Source organism: Vombatus ursinus, unplaced genomic scaffold (assembly GCF_900497805.2).
Source record: "Vombatus ursinus unplaced genomic scaffold, bare-nosed wombat genome assembly UNPS02014798.1, whole genome shotgun sequence".
NCBI classification, from domain to species: domain Eukaryota; kingdom Metazoa; phylum Chordata; class Mammalia; order Diprotodontia; family Vombatidae; genus Vombatus; species Vombatus ursinus.
The window spans coordinates 39589289-39606968 of NW_020954576.1; the positions used below are offsets into that span (position 1 = coordinate 39589289).

The window sequence follows — 17680 nt, forward strand, 5'->3', positions numbered from 1 at the left end:
AGTGGCATCAAAATAATTTCATTACATTTTAAATGTGGAAACAGGCACTTAAAATACTTTAAATATTTATAAATGCTAGCCTGTGTTGCTCATTTACATGGAACAAATGCAATGAAAACATAACAGAAATTTTTTCTGAGTTCTTTAACACTTTATACTGTATGGGTATCATCTCCATGATGGAAATCATCTCTAGACCATTACATATTATGAACTACTTGTAAAGTCTTAAGATGATATAAATAACTTGAATAGTTATTAGATGAAGTTTTTTATGATCTACAAAAACCCTAAAATGGGAGAAATGCTTATACACATAGTTTTAGAAAAATATTCCCATTGACAAAGGATAACTATTTCAAAACATCTTCTGAAAGTTGATGACCTATATTACATATGAAGTCATTAAGACCTAGAAAAAGAAATGTAGAGTATTTGACTGGACTGATCCCAGGAGACCAGGGTTCTAATTTCAACTTATGCTACGTCTAGCTGCATGACACTGGACGAGTCATTAGCCTCTTTGGGCCTGTCTCCCCTTCTATAAAGTGATGGGGTTGAACCCAAGTGTCAGGTCAGGTCCTGCCAATTTTGAAATACTCTCATCTGTCAGCCTATATGGCTCTGTGGACTCTTACAGTTATGCACACAGACACATATCGTTCTATATGATGTACTTTGGGGAATAGCTTGAATTGAAAATCCATTTTTTATTTTTATTTCTGTTTTTCAACTCATATCAGTTTGTCAGGTTGATGTTACAATTTCATTCTACAGAATGTTAAACAGATGATTCCTACTTTTTGATGTGGACCAATGTAGCAAGCTTACAGTGACTGTAATAAATAAAAATTGATAAGGATTACAAAGAAAGAAAACCTATCAAATGGGGTATTTATTTAGGGGGAAATAACTTTCCATAAATTTCAAGAGATGAGGAATGATCTTGTTTAAGTATCAAGTTCCCATTGTGAATTTAATGTATGATTTTTCTTCATTGTTAAGGATGTGACTTCATCAATAATGGGTACTTACTCTTTCCACCTACAACCTTACACTTACACCTTACACTTAAAATCAAAATGCCTCCTAAATATTCAATAATTGACATTTCAGAGTTGATAGCACCAAAACATCAACTACTTTGCAATCAATTTAGTGACAAGTCTCTGAATTTAGTTAGTCATCTAGTCTGATGGCTAGACCAACCGAAGTCATCACAGCTCAATAGAACATGGTAGAGTTTGTGCTCAATTGGCCTAGTCTTCAAAAATCAGTCACCTTCATGTCACAACACACCATCAGAGTAGAACTTTAGTGAAGAAAGATATCACATTGAAGGGCTGAGACCATGGCCATTAAGAAGGATATAAGGGTGTTTGACAGTTATAGCAAAGGAGGAAGGTGGAAACAAACAATTTAAATATCTGAAAAAGGCAAAGTAATTACAGACAAAAGGCTGCACTTAAGAATTAGGTCTTCCCGTTTCTAAGGAGTGAGTGACAGAAGTAATGAAACCAGGAAAGAAGTGGGAATGAGAAACAGAAATGCCCTTCCCTTATGTAAGGGGACTTGCCTGTGCATGGCCAGATCTCCCAACATGAAGGAACCCTGAGTTTCCATACCACAAGTATGGCAGTAGCCTCCTTCAACTGGCAGGAAGAGCGAGAATAGGCTTCATCTTTAAAACTAAGCAGTCTCCCTCTTTCCTGTGTAGTTTTTCCTGCTTTTTCCAAAGGGTGAAAATCACAGAGAGTTCAACCACAACAATGAGTGCCATGAACTAAACCAAGAGGGAAGATATATTTCCCTGCCTCTCTTTTGCCCAGGCTCAGAAGTTTGGGCCTAGGACTATGTATATCTGTTCTGTCTCATTTGTCATCAGTTTAAGGAATATGGGTACCTCACCAGACCTAGGAGGTCAAGCCATGAAGACCACGGAGCCAAGATTGCAGGCAGGATGTTGCAGCCCAGCAGTCGGGCTGGGAAGCCTCAGAAGCCACGGTGTCTGAGACTCAATTCCAAGTGAATTTTTGGACTTGGTATTTAGGACCATGTTCTACAGGAACTGAGCTAAGCTATGACCCTAATGTCCTTCTCCTCCCCAGAGACTGAGGAGGTGCAAAATGGGAGGAGGATTAAGGTTCACTTTGGGGGGAAGTATGTTTATATATTTGGCCCTTTTACCTGCTGTGGTTTTGGCAACAGACGCCTAGGTTTTGGGCTGGCCCTCTCTCCTAGGGTCAGGGATGGGTGGTCTCAATGCAGCATTGCCTGGGCGATGATCTGGCCCCATATTGCATTGTGACTCAAGTGTGAGCTGCCTGGCCCCTTCATGCTACATGAGCTCTGGTCTGATGCTATCTCATGCTGAGTGGTGCATTGCTTGAGCTGTTGCTTGCAAAGTGTCTTACAGCTGTTGCTTGGAAAGTGCCTGTGCTGCCTAATTTATGGTCTGGCCTTTTTTCCTTCTATGGATCTAACAAGACTACATAGGCAGTGTATTGCCTGGGAGCTAATCTAGCCATGTCTTCTGCTGAGACCCAAGGATGGGCTACCTGGGTCCTGGTCCATTCCTCTCTCTTGCTATAGCTTAGGGGTGCTGCCTGGCCCACAGTCCAGGCATGTCTCCTGCTGTGATCCTGGGTGCAAGCCTGGATGTCAGCCACAATAGGAACAGGGCTTTCCACCTTCCCCAGCTTGTTTTCACTCTGAAAGTCTGCCAGTTTCTGACAGCCATGGGGGACTAGATAGAAGAACATATAGTCATTTATCTTTAGTTTTACTTACCATTGATTTTTGAATATTAAAGTATTATTATCATCATAGAAACTGAGGCCTAGAGAGAAGTGAAATATATTCGTATATACATATGTGTGTGTGATGTTATTTTTTATATACAGAAAAGTAATTTCAGAATAAAAGATGTATTATGGTCTTATGGAAAAGAATACTGGTTCTGAAGTCACAGGACCTGGATCCAAATCCCACCAAATATGTTTACTACTTGTATGGACTTGGACAAATCACTTAACCTCCCAGGGCCTCAGTTTACTCATCTGTAAAATGGAGGAGTTGGAGCAGATGGCCTCTGAGGTTCTTTCCAGCTCTAAATCTATGATCCTGATATATTTAATAAGCTACAGGAAACATTCCTGTTATGAAACTAAAGTTGTGCTCTTTATTCCTGAGCATCCCAAAAAGATTAAGTAATGCTCATGAGTTCCAAGAGCAGTTTTAAAAGAGAAACAAGAGAAAAAGCAAATTTGGAAAAGCAAATGAAAGGGTTTGCTAAGGGAGCAGAATGAGAAGTGAGTGAGAGGTATAAACACAGCATCACCTATTTCGAGCATGAAGGGACCTCACAGGTGAGCTAGCAGAACAGCAAAGCCAAGAGAAGCTGGCTGGCCCACAGGCAAACAAGCAACAATCAGAGCCAGGATTCCACCCCAGGTCCTCTAACTCGACATCTTGTGCTCTTCAACACAAGCTTTTCTCCAAAGGGAGGAGAGAGAAAAAAAGAAAGACAGAGAGACAGAGACAGAGAGATGGCCAATGAATAAATATAGAGAAGAACGGCACAGTTACACGAACACTGGCTACAGGAGTCAGTCTTACACTGTTCACAGACTGACTGCCCTTGCTCTAATTTAAAGACTCCCAAAAAAAAGTACCATGGTATCTTTGGAATAAAGGATTTCTTCAGGGGATTTCTTTGTGTCCTTCCTCTCTGGGGAGAAGACACTCTCCCTCCCATATACAGAAGCCCGTATAGAAATACCAAGTCAATACTGACTGCAGCTAAGTGATTTTAGGGTTACTACTCAATCGGGCTGGCAAGGCTCAAGCGTCCTAAATCAAATACAATGAACAACAGCTTAAAATGTTAGGAGAGAGAAGAAGACCCTGTACAAACTGGTCTCTCTAATGTTCTCAAAACTGGGCATTTCCTGGCAAGTATAGACTACCCAGGGCCTCTGTCAATAGAAGTATATTAAAGCGTAGGGTTAGGGTCAATTACCTGGGCCACTCTGGTACCAACCCAAACAGAGAAAGTTCTTGTACAGCTGGACTGGTCTCAGAATTGCCATGAGGTCAAAGAGTAGGAACATATCTAGCAACACATTCAGAGCAATTCAACATGCCTTTTCCTGCGTTATGTGACTAGAAAAAACTATTCATAATGTCAGAAGAAGGCCAAAAAAATTTAAAATATACTTACGATGCTTTCTATAAATATAACACTGAAGGTGTGTATTTTTAAGTTAGGAAAATACTGCCTCAATCACATGAAAATAAAATTCAGGACACTGAATTACAATTAATAGTCTTAATATAGCAAATATAACAAAAAAGTGTGATTTCTATTTTCAACAAATCAGTAGTTTCAGGGTCTGCCAACTAAATATTATTAGCAATTAACATTTACTAAGCAATTTCAAAGTTTTCAAAAGCATGCTTACCAAAGACTATTGCTTTAGCAAAAGGTGGAAATAATTCTGTATGTCTGAATAAGTTTTTGTGAATTTGCCAGAGGTCTTTGTGCAGTTTCTTAAAATCACTGTATCTCTTCCAAACGACTATCTGAAGTAGAGGAAAAAAAAGTCACAAATTAATAGAACTACTCATAGGAATGCTATTTGAGCTATACATGGTAAAAATCAAAAGCCATAACATGCTTAAATTATAAACTATTTTAAAAAAATTAGTTTCCAAAAGTTATTTTCATGCAAAGGAAAACAAAGCAATAGTATAAGTCCTAACCAGTATAGTTAACTCTTTTACGGTTAATCAATATTTGCATTTAAAATAAAAATACAAATAAAATTGCATTTCTGGTTCTCACATTGTTCCATGTAGATTTTTTTAAAATTTGTTACACAAATATATTTCATATAGTAAATTAAAATGGAGACAACCAATGCCATTACATACTTTAATTTCTTTAAAAGTCAATTCCTATTTCCAAAGGTATAGACTGGGTGGTCAAATATATATCCTCTCACTCTAGCACCTTATGATTCTGAAAAGAAAATTCCATATTTAAGTAACCAGCATTGTTGACCTCCTCCTGGATACTTTCTTTTTTCTGAATTCTGTGATACTACTCTTTCTTCATTCCCCTCCTACGTCTCTGACTGCTCCTTCTCAGTATGCTCTGCTGGATCATCATGTATGTCTCACTCCCTCACCATGTATATTACCCAAGGCTTAATCCTGGGCACTTTTCTCTTCTCTGTCTGTAATCTCATCAACTACCACAAGTTCAATTGTCACCTCTATGCAAAGGATCCCCAGATCTATATAACCCTAGACTCTCCCAACTTTGGGTCCCACATTACCAACTGCTTTGTGGACATTTCCAGCCAAATATCTCTTGCCCTACATCTAACTACAGGTGCCAGGTCTTGCTGATTCCACCTCCACAACATGTCTTGTACCCATCTGGTCTCTACTCACAAAGTTACCATCCGAACTTAATCACTAATCCCCACTTGCCTGGACTATTGCAGTAGCCTCCTAAATGGTCACGCTACCTCACTTTTCACCCCTCTCCCATCCATCCTCTAACACAACTGCTGAAGTGACATTTCTAAAGCACAGAACAGACTATATTATTTCTCTTCTCCAGACGCTTTAGTTGCTCCATATAACCTTGAAGTACAAAGTTATGTGCCTAGGGATAGCTATACAATGCCATGGATAAAGCTCTGGGCTTGGAGTCAGGCAGACAAGTTTGAATCCTGAGCAAATCACTTAACCTCTATTTGTGTCAGTTTTCCTCATCTGTAAAATGGGAACAATAATAGCACCTACCTCCCAGTATTGTTGTGAGGATCAAATGAGATAATAATTAAAAAGCACTAACACAAGTGCCTGGCATATAGTAAGCACTATCATTATTATGTGACTCTGAGCAAATCATTTGTCTTCCATCCTGTTTTTTCAACTGTATAATGGGCATAACAGCACCTACGTCAAAAGACTGTTGTAAGAATCAAATGAGATAACATATGTATGGCACTTTACAAACCTTAAAGTGCTATATAAATGCTACCTACTTTATTATTATTATTGCCATTTAAAGCATTTCACAATCTAATTCTGACCTACCTTTCTAGTCCACGTAAGTACAGATTACTTCCTTTAACATACACTGTATTCCAGCTAAAAGGCCTCTTGCTATTCCTCATTTGCTATGTCCATACCCTTGCACAAGTTTTGCCTACTCCCAAAATCAACTCCATCCTCACTTCCACCTCTTAGAATTCTTGGTTTCCCTCAAAGGTCATCCATAATGCCAGCTCCTACGTGACTGCTACCAAATGCTAAAATCTCCCCCCCACCAAATTACCTAATGTTTACTTCATCCATTTATTACAGCTCTTTGTGTACACATCATTTCTTCAGTTAGAATTTAAACTCTTTGAAGTCAAAGAGTTTTATCTTTCTTTGCATCTTTAGCACCCAAGAGAGTGCCTAAAACATATTAGGTAATAAATGCTTGTTTATAGAAAATTAATAATTTTAAATGCCCAAAACATATGAGCATTTGACTAGGTGGATAATTTTACTCATATCACACAAAAAAGAAATTAGCATGAGTATGAACTTCTCTACTTCATTTCCTAAATATGAATTCATAATATCACTAAGATAGCAGGATACAATAGAAAGAATGCTAGCTCTGGAATCAGAAGACCTGGATTCAAATCCCACCTCTGATAGTTACTACTTGTGTGACCTTGGGCAAGTCATCTAACTTCCCCCAGTCTTATTGTCCTTTATCTGTATGAAAAGGTCAGACTAATGTCACCTGAGGTGCTTTCTAACTCTAAGTCAAAGAGCCTACAGTTCTTAAGACAAGATGAATTCTAGGCAAGATAGCTTCCAATACATAAATACTTCAAGAAAGGAGCCAGAAAATTAACAATCTCCCAGATTAGGGAGGCTAGGTTATTCTCATTATTCTGAGCTGCATAACAATGGGCTATCTCATACTTCTCCACAAAGCCCTAATGTCAGCTCCTTCCTGGGCTACAGTTTTTCAGTTTCTTTTGTGTGTCAATGTCCCCCATTAGATTATATACTCCTTGAGGGCAGATACAGTCTTTTTTTTTTTTCATTCCTAGCACTTAGCAAAGTTTCTGGCATTAGTAGGCTGACAACTAGGGCTTATTGAAACATCCTGTTTCTGAAAAAAACTGACTTTGTCAGCACCTTCTAACAAATTCAAAATTTTCTGTATACAATTGCACTTTAATACTAATGAGCCAACACAGGACCAACAAGGAACCAAGTATGACTTAAGAGGCCTCTTGCCAATAATATTTCCACAATTCCTGAAATTCTTCACATTTAGTCACATTAACTGAAATTTCACCAAGTATAGATCCACTTACGTTAGTAAACTTCCCATTAAAAAATGTAAATAGTCATAATCTAGGATGTTTTAAACAGGATATTTATTAAATTATTTTAATTAGATTTTCTTCTTCCATTCATCTCAATATATCACCCATCTGTGCCCTACTCCACCTAAACAGAAATTCTGACTGAGAGGCAACATAATACAATGTAAAGAAAACTATATTTCGAGTCAGAGAACTTGGGTTCAAATCTCAACTCTGTCCCTTTTGACCTGTGTGACCCCGGGTAAGTCATTTAACTGCTCTAAACTTCAGTGTTCCCATTTATAAAAATGAAAGCATTGCATGAGATCAGAGGTTTGGGGCAAACTCAAGGATCCCAGCTCCTCCCTTCAAGGGACTACAAAATTGGAAAGTTCCAGACACCACCAGAGGAAAATGTAATACAACACAGATAATGTTAGTGTGTGGTTTTCTAAATCAAAGCGGCCTACAGGGATCCATTTCTATTTGAGATTGATACCACAGAACCTCTGAAGTTCTTCCTAGCCTATCTATAATCTTATGACCAGAAGAATGTGGGAGGAGGGTGAGTAAAGCCCAAATGCCCCAAAGCAAGGCTTTAGTCAGCAGACAGGCAGTCAGGCATGGAGGTCAGAGGAACATGAATAAAAAGAGGCTAACAAAGAGCAGCAGATATTAAGTGTTGCCTCCAAGCTGACAAATTCACAAGAGGCATTAATCAAAGGGGAGACCTATCAAAAAGCCTGACCAGTTTATTCATGAATGAAAGAAAAAATGAATAAAGCATTTGTTAAGTATTTAATGTGTGCAAAATACTGGCTAACCTCTAGGGATACAAATAAAAAAGACAGTTCCTACTCTCAAAGAGCTCACATTCTTTTGGTGGTCTTGATGATCTAGGTAGGATACTGGTTCTTAACTTTTTTTGCATCACAGACCACTTTGGCAGTCTAGTGAAACCCATGGACTTCTTCTGAGAATAATGTTTTTTTAAAAGAACAAAATAAAATGCATAGGCTCTCAAAGGAAACCAATTATATTGAAATACAGTTACCAAAATATATTTCTTTTTTTAATTCATGGAACACAGGTTAAGAATCACTGATCTACAAGAAAAAGACAGTGTTCCTAAATTCAAATGACATGCCTATCTGGCAAGAGGAAAGGGGAAAGGAAAAGAAAAAAACTATACTTTATAATAAATAGCCCTAAATTATCAAAAATCCAACTTTTAATAGTCATGCTTCATTAAATTAACATCATAGAATCTCAAGAGGTGGAAGAGACATCATATCCAAAAGGAATCCCTACTCTAACATATTTAACAAAGTGGTCCAAAGATTCACTATAGATACTGTTTCCAATCAAAATTATCAATATGCAAAGAATGGGAAGAAAACCCTGTTTGTTATGCACTCAGAGCATGTTGTTGTTGTTCAGCCATTCAGTTGTGTCCAATTCTTCGTGACCCCATGGACACAATGGTCCATGGGGTTTTCCTGGCAAGGATACTGGAGTGATTTGCCATTTCCTTCTCTAGTGGATTAAGGCAAATAGACATTAAGTGACTTGCCCAGAGTTACACAGCTAATAAGTGTCTGAGGCCAGATTTGAATTCAGGTCTTCCTGATATGGGCCCAGTACTCTATCCACTGAGCCACCTAGATGCCTCCTATGCTCAGAGCATAGACCCACAGTATATAAAAGCCAATGAGTCCCAGCATCAATTTAGCAACCTTACATAGGTCTTAGTTACATCAGGCAGGATGGACAGAATGGAATTTAGGGAGAACAGAAAAGGAATTTAAAGATTTATACATCAAAGAACAGATAGAAGAAGGGTAAAGAGCACAACAGATAAGATAAAAACACTGGAGATAAAACTGCAATGTGCAGACTATTTAATACGAGAGCTAGTTATTTGACAAGCTCATCTTAAACAGCTAAGTCTCTTCTCACTAACCAGTTAATCATCCGGGCTAAAATTAACAACTCGGCTAAATTCGACAAGCTCCAGAAAACATATTTTTACATTAGTCATGTTGTAAAGAAGAATTAGAACCAATGGGAGAAACCAAGAGGAAAAAAAAAAAAACAAAAAAAAATTAGTATGCTTCGATTTTCATTGAGACTCCACAATTCTTTTTCTGGATGTGGATAACATTTTCCATCCTGAGTCTTTTGTAGATGTCTCAGATCCTTGCACTGCTGAGAAGAGCTAAAGTCTATCAAAGTTGGTCATTGCACAGTGTTGCTATTATTGCGTACAATGTTCTCCTGGTTCTGCTCACTTCACTTAGCATCAGTTCATACAAATCTTTCCAGGTTTTTCTGAAGTCCGTCTGCTCATCATTTCTTATAGCACAATAGTATTTCATTACATTCATATACCACAACTTCTTCAGCCACTCCCCAATTGATGGCCATCCCCTCAATTTCCAATTCTTGGCCACCACAAAAAGAGCTGCTATAAATATTTTTGTATGTGGGTCTTTTTTCCATTTCTATGATCTCTTTGGGATAAAGACCTAGAAGTGGTATTGCTGGGTCAAAGGGTATGTACAGTTTTATAGTCCTTTGGGCATAGTTCCAAATTGCTCTCCAGAATGCTCATATCAGTTCACAACTCCACCAACAGTGCATTAGTGTTATAAATTTGACTCAGTTCTCTATATATTTTAGAAATGAGAACTTTATCAGAGACATTGGCTGTAAAAAGTATTTCCCAGGTTTCTGCTTCCCTTCTAACCTTGGTTGCATTGGCTTTGTTTGTGCAAAAACTTTTCAATTTAATGTAATCAAAATTATCCATTTTGTATTTCATAATGTCCTCTATCTCTTGTTAGGTCATAAATTCTCCCATTCTCCATAAATTTGACAGGCAAACTATTCCCTGCTCTCCTAATTTGCTTATAGTATCAGCCTTTATATCTAAATTGTGTACCCATTTTGACTTTATCTTGGTATAGGGTATAAGATGTTGGTCTATGCCCAGTTTCTGCCATACTATTTTCCAGTTTTCCCAGCAGTTTTTGTTGAATAGTGAGTTCTTATCCCAGAAGCTAGAGTCTTTGGGTTTATCAAACAGTAAATACTATAGTCATTTACTACTGTGTCTTGTCTAGCTAACCTATTCCACTGATCTACCCACTCTATTTCTCAGCCAGTACCAAGCAGTTTTGGTGATTGCTGCTTTATAATACAATTTAAGATCTAGTATGGCTAGGCCACCTTCCCTTGAATTTCTCCTCATTAATTCCTTTGATATTCTGGACCTTTTGTTCTTGCAGATGAACTTTGTTATTTTTTCTACCTCTATAAAATAATTTTTTGGTAATTTGATTGGCATGGCACTAAATAAGTAAATTAATTTAGGTAGAATTGTCATTTTTATTATATTAGCTCGGCCTACCCATGAGCAACTGATATTTTTCCAATTATTTAGATCTGACTTTATTTGTGTGAAAAATGTTTTGTAATTGTGTTCATATAGTTCCTGGGTTTGCCTTGGTAGGGAGACTCTCAAATATTTTATATTGTCTACAGCAACTTTAAATGGAATTTCTCTTTCTATCTCTTGCTGTTGGGCTTTGTTAGTAATATATAAAAATACTGATGATTTATGTGGGTTTATATTATATCCTGCAACTTTGCTAAAGTTTTTTTTTTATTTCAAGTATTTTTTGAGTTGATTTTCTAGTATTCTCTAGGTATACCATCATATCATTTGCAGCCAGTCATCTTAATGAAATGGCTGTAAACACAGAAAAACTCTTCTTACCACATCAATTAGCTTCTGTTTGAAGATCTCCATGAAGAAAAACTACCACCTCCCAAGACAGGCCCTTCCACTTGTGGAGTTTTCATTGTCAGAAAACATTTACCTGGTATGGAGCTTAAATTTGCCTCTTTGCAACTTCTATTCTTTCCTCCTAGTTCTGCCCTCTGGGGCCAAACAAAACAAGTCTAATTCAAATCCCTAAAGACGTTAGCCATGTACCCACCGACTTCCCCCCCAAACACATACATACATACATACACATACACACACACACACACGCATACAAATCTGTTCTTTTCAAAGTCAAACATCACCAGTTACTTTAACCAATACTCATATTATATAGACTTAAGACCTTTCTCATCCTGGTTGTTCCCTAGATGTTAGCCAACTTACCAACATCCTTCTTAAATTGTGTTACCCAGAACTAAACATAATAATACTCCACATTAGTCTAACTAAGGCAGAGTACAAAAGAATAATCATTCCTCATTCCTGGAAGTTATGCCTGTGTTAACTCAGTCCAAGACCACAGTAGCTTTGTTGATTATCACATCATATTACTGATTCACATTCAGTTTGCAGTCCACTAAAATCCCCACATCTTTTTCAAACTGCTATGTAACCATGGCTCCCCTATCTTGTGCCTGGACAGTGGAATTTTTGAACCCAGGTGAAAGTCTTTACATATTGGGTTTTGTTCAATGCAGAATAATGGCAGTTCATTCACTCACTATTTACACCCTGAAAAATGTATGTAAACTGGAGTCTCCTAATAGAAAAAATATCTGCCACATAAAAAATAAATGCTTATACAAAAAAAAAATTCAACAAAATAATGCATTAAAAAACATCTGGGTATCTATGATAGTGCCTTTAAAACTCAAGACCTCCTTTTTGGTTTGACTGATTTTTTAAATAACTGAGAATACTAGAGGTATTATCAAGTAACTGTTCAATGATATTTAACATATTACAGAAAAACTTACAATTCTGATGACCTTAGAAAGGCACTTTATGCCTAGTTTTTAGAGAATAAATTTCTTCTCTTCTTAATAGAAACATATAGATCCATCAGAATTAACTGTGTGCCTAGAATTCCAAAGAAAGACCAAATAAGGTTGGTGAAGAGAAGGAAAAAAGTGATATTTAGTAGCAAGATATATAAGTTGTATGGCATTTAATATTTGTTAAGATGTTTAAATTGAAAAATGACAGCATTACAGCCTTCAAAGTGAAAAAATTATTTTTTTATCAGAAAATATTGTTTTTCACTGTTTTAAGTGGTCTTCCTTACCTAAGTCAAGAGAATAAAATAGTAATATGGTATAATAGAAAGAGTTTTGGTCTAGGAATTAGAAGATCCTGTGTTTAATAGTGCTTCCATCATTAACTAGTTTGTGAACTTAGGGAAATAACAAATGGGAATTTTATGTCTGGTTTGAGTTTATAAATACTCCTCTTTTTGTATTACTACCAGATTTCATCTTAGTCTTTAAAGATTGGTTAATTCATAAGAAATCTCAAGTATATATGGTTTTGAAGGTCCCTTCCTGCTCTACAATTATAAATGATATATTTTAACTGCCTGTATAACCTCTCAAAAATGAGTATCAGATCCAAGTTCAAATTCACAGCATGCAGGAAAATGAACACTTTTTCCTTCAGGCTAGATTTATCGCTCTAGACTTCTTGTGACTAGCTTAACTTTAAGATGATTTAAGTTTACCAAAACGCTTTTCAGTGACGCATTTATAATTAAGAACTAATAGAACCACGGCTGCTTTAAACTCATCAGCATAGTAATTTTTAGGCTCTTGTTAACTACTACTTTCTGATATTTGAACCATCAGAAGTCACTTTTAAACAATGGAGCTATAAAGAAGCATGTATGTCTTGACCAAAATTTAAATTATGAACTCTACAAATACAGAGCCTAGCTAGAACATCTTTTGATTTTACATGCTATGTGGTCATTCATATTATTCTTCAATATCTAATTATTTTTTAAATATGAAAACTCAGCATCTAGCTTTTGCTGGTTCATGGTAAGAAAAGAACATAACCTAAAATATGATCTTCATATTTAAGGATGATGCTATTGACAGTGCTATAGCCAAATGAGTATACATGACTGAAAAGACTGACTCATGATCAGAAGCAACTCTAATATTATATGCAACTATTGAATACCTTAGGCTAAATATGTTTATAGATAGATATATAGATAAATGAGTATATGTCCAGAAAACTGGTACTTTCAAGTTTTGAAGGTAATTGGAACCCTGTGCTTTACCTGTTTTGTATATTTATTAGATTTTCAGTGATTAGGTAGGAAACACCCAAAAAGGCAATCATACAAGCAAGAAGACTATGAGTAAGCCTAGGATCACAAAATGGACCAATGAGTTTGAACCAGCATGTCCAGATAAACAATCCAAAGTTGGCAATGGTGTTCTGGGGCTTATTCATTTCTTGGGCTAAGGGTTTTCCTAACCTAGAAAGAATTATAAAAGCCAAACTGAGCCTTGGAAACTAGAAGCTTAGGTTATAAAGCTTAGACTGCATCCATCTAGGACTGAGTAATTCCTTTTTATATTTACTTCTAATTACCTTACTCTGGCATGTTACTTCTGATTTTGTTTATTATCTTTGCCCTTTTAAATAAACTATAGAAAGACACTATTGTGATTTGAAAGAAATGGAAAGGAGCAAATGACAAAATCTTTGGTCACATAGCAAAAGAAAAAAGGTACGTGACTGGGTGTAGCAGATCTCTGAAACCAGTAAGTAAGTACAAGACCAGTAAGATTCAGACAGCATGATGCCTCAAGGTGGTGTTCAGTGATCAATAATGTTTCAGAAAGCAGTTAAAAGTGAAATCTCTACGGCCAAGAGCAAAAGTCTCTTAAATCACTACATTCTTCATACATACACTATGTGAAGATTTTCTTTTCTGTGCAGCTATGGTATCCGCATTTTACAAGACCACACAAAGTGTTGCTCTGTTCTGACTAATAAGTGAGTTATCCCTTTTGAATAAACATTTCAGACTTGATTACTGCATATTAGGCGACTGTGTCTGCCGTTATTGTTCTACATGCTATTCTACAACTCTGCCAAGATGCCTAAAATTGTGTTTCAGGCTAATCTTAAAGAGTATCTTCCATCCATTTTACCATCAGACTACAGACCATATATACCGTGCTAAACACAAGCTGGTAAACTGGCTGTGTTCTAAGACATTGCTACTACCTTACAAACTAATGTGAAGTATAGCTTTTAGACTGATAAAACTGCTCAAACACAGACAAACCTGCTCAGAAAAGTGGAGATAAGCTACAAGCTTCATAGCTACAAGCTTCATAGCTACACGCTTCATAGCTATTTTAAAAGTGGACCTAAACACTGCTCTATGACTCTTCAGTTTGTTCTAGCACTTAATATCACAACTGCAATATATGGGTAAAGAAATATAGCTATGCAGGGACTCTGTTTTGCATCTACTTTCCACTTGTTTCTACCGAACACAGTGGTTTTACTTTATTATTATATCGGCAGATTAGCCACTGTCTTGGGTGGTGCTAGTGATGCTATTTTGCCACTGATTGCTATATCCATCATCTTATGATGTTTATCAAGCTTCAAGAAAGCTAATACGACATCTGGAGTAGTCTCCAGTTTCAGAGACAAGTTACATAAGTGAATTTGCAATGTTATCACATAAAATAATCTTTTCTCAGTAATAATGATAAAAATTACTCCCTTTATATAGCACTTTAAGGTTTATACAGTGCTTTCTTCAAAACCCACCTTATGAGACAGGTCATACAACTATTATTATTATTCTCATTTTACACTTGAGAAAACTGAGGTTCTAGAAGGGTAACTGATTTGCCCATATTCACACAGCCAATAAGTGTCTAAGATGAGATTTGAATATTAGTCTTCAGATAACCAAGTACAGTATTACAGCTGCTTATCATACTGCTACAGCAAAGTGATTGGTAAAATATAATTTTATGAAGAGAGGCTGAAGAAATCAAGGTGAGTAAAGGACCTATAAAAGCGATATATCTTTTAATGAGATAGTTGCCATACTCAGTTTTTTGGGTTTTTTTTTAAAGTTAACAAGTATGGGGCAGTTAGGTGGCGCAGTAGATAGAGCACCGGCCCTGAAGTCAGGAGGACCTGAGTTTAAATCCAGCCTCAGACCAAACACTTGACACTTACCAGCTGTGTAACCCTGGGCAAGTCACTTAACCCCAATTGCCTTAAAAAAAAAAAAAAAGTTAACTAGTAAAAAGGATAACAAAAAAATTGAAAATCCCAGTATATAAACTGCTCTCTCTACTAATTGGCTTCCAAGAATACCAAAACAATTCAATGTATAGAAAATGTTTAAATTTTTATTTAAAACATTTTTAAAGTGAGATCAAAAAAGAACAATCGGTAAGATGGGTAGTCTAGAACTATTCTACTAATCAAAAAGTCTAGTCAAAACAGTGGTTAGCAGTGCAGTACACATAAACCATAATAACAATAGATGAGTTTCTAGAATAACAACTGAAACTCCAATGTGATGATTTTTATTTCTTCACCTTTCCCTAAGTAATTTTCTCAACATAGCCAGAATATTCAAGGGTAAATCCAAACTTTCAAAGAACCTGGGGAATACAAGGCACCTCAAAATATAAAAAGTAGTAATAAAATGAAATGAAATCCCCCCCCCATTCAAAAATGGTTAAGGAGGCAGGGGAAATTCCATGACCTATTATTTTCTCTAATCTTTGATGTTTCTAAAAGTCTTTAAAATGGAGAAGTGAGTAAAAGTACAACCAGAAATGACAATATCAAGTGTGTGGAACAACAATTAGTATCAAAGGCCAATAAAAATACCAAACACAGACCCAAAATTGATGGGAGACAAGAATGATATACAAGTAATCGTGAATTTTCCCCAAAATGTTGTTTCCACCACAAAAGAGCATAACACTAAGCCTATTGTTCTATTCATCTGATCTCAGAAAAAATAAACTTAATAAAGTAATAAGTATGAACTTTCTCTATAAGACACATAATTATCCAGTGTTGAATATATAAATTAAGAAACCAGATGAAATAACTTTTTTTACAAAAAATTTTATTTGATCTTGATTGAGATTTCATTAATATAATCACAGTCAGCCCAGAAAAGGGTTTTGGATGATATAGCTTAATCCCTGAATTTATGATTAGCTTTCTAATTACCATTGTACTTTCTCACTACCTCCAGCCTCTACCTTTAGATCTACTGCCTCATCACTTTTCTATTAAGTCAATGTTGCCATCCTATTCCTTCACAAGCTTTCTTTTCCTTTTCTCCTATTAGTCTAAGGTTTTTTGTTTGCTTTTTTTTTAACCTCTCCTTTGCTACTTGTGTATCCACTATTATTTTCTTAGGCCTAAATGTATTTCATTCATGATAACAGCTTAAAGAATTTCTATTATGAAAGATTACTTAGAAGGTCCTAGTACAATTCTATCACTGTCCCAATTTTCATTAATAAAATTAAGTACCCGTGTGGAAAACTGAGTTACAGCAATCATGAAAAAGGCAGGAAGCATTTCCTGCTTCCACTTTTTTCATCTTAGCACATCCTTCACCCTACTGCTCTGACTTCTACTATAGTCAAAAGCAATAACTACCTACATTACCTTCTCAGCAGTTATAGTCTTTCAGAGTTACCATGATTGTTTTGATGCATACATAAAGAATTGAAAGAGAGAAAGGAAGGAAAAAGAAGAAATGGATAAGCTGAATTTATTTTACAAAGTGATAATTTAGCTTTCTCATCAAGTGAGTGGATCAATGATTTCAGACACTCGCATGACCCGAGGAAAAAAAATTATATAAGGTAGAAAGGATTTTCTCAGATTCCAGCTGAAGAGGGACAGCATATTAGTTCTAAGAAGTCCAATCCTCTTTAATCATTCTGCAGCATTTCATTGCTTCCAGAAACCTCTGCTTATTTTCCTAGCTGCTTATGGACATGCATTGCCTCTAATAATTATACTACCCTTGTCTAAATTGTACTATTCTCAAAAAGAAAAAATGCACTCTTCAAACAGGCCCTGTCTAAAGTAGACAAGGTTTTACTGTATTTCTACAAAAGAATTTCAATCTGGTTTCAATCTGCAAACAATACTTTACTACATTAAGCAGCTACACAGAAACCCCTGCATTTAGCAGGACTGACACAATACCTAAAATAACCAAAAGTTCCTCCATCTATCACAACATAGCTAAAAATCTTCAATGGCCCCAGTGGAGAATGACTTGATCCCTAAAATAACAACTGTCTGAACTATTTCACTTAGGAATTGTTGTTGCTGTTTAAAAAAAAAAAATTTGGTCAAATGGAAAACTGAAATCCTGATTGGTTAAAACTCGTATTTAACAATTACAAGTAACCATGCTAAAAGAAACATGAAATGAGATTAATGAGAAAATCAAAAGAGTTTT

General features: G+C 36.2%; 1 protein-coding gene across 6 annotated transcripts in view; it reads right to left on the reverse strand.

The window, feature by feature from the left end:
• Positions 1-17680, reverse strand: part of RPS6KC1 (ribosomal protein S6 kinase C1) — a 200562-nt gene that overhangs the window by 158269 nt on the left and 24613 nt on the right. For 5 of the 6 annotated variants that reach the window (XR_003569901.1, XR_003569902.1, XM_027871046.1 and 2 more), the window contains exon 3: positions 4464-4584. The exons of the other annotated variant lie outside the window; for it this stretch is intronic. Coding sequence is in view for 3 of the 5 variants with exons in the window: in XM_027871046.1 (XP_027726847.1) it covers positions 4464-4584 (121 nt within the window). In the remaining 2 variants the exon portion in view is untranslated. The remainder of the gene's footprint in view (positions 1-4463; positions 4585-17680) is intronic. 6 annotated transcript variants of the gene reach the window in all.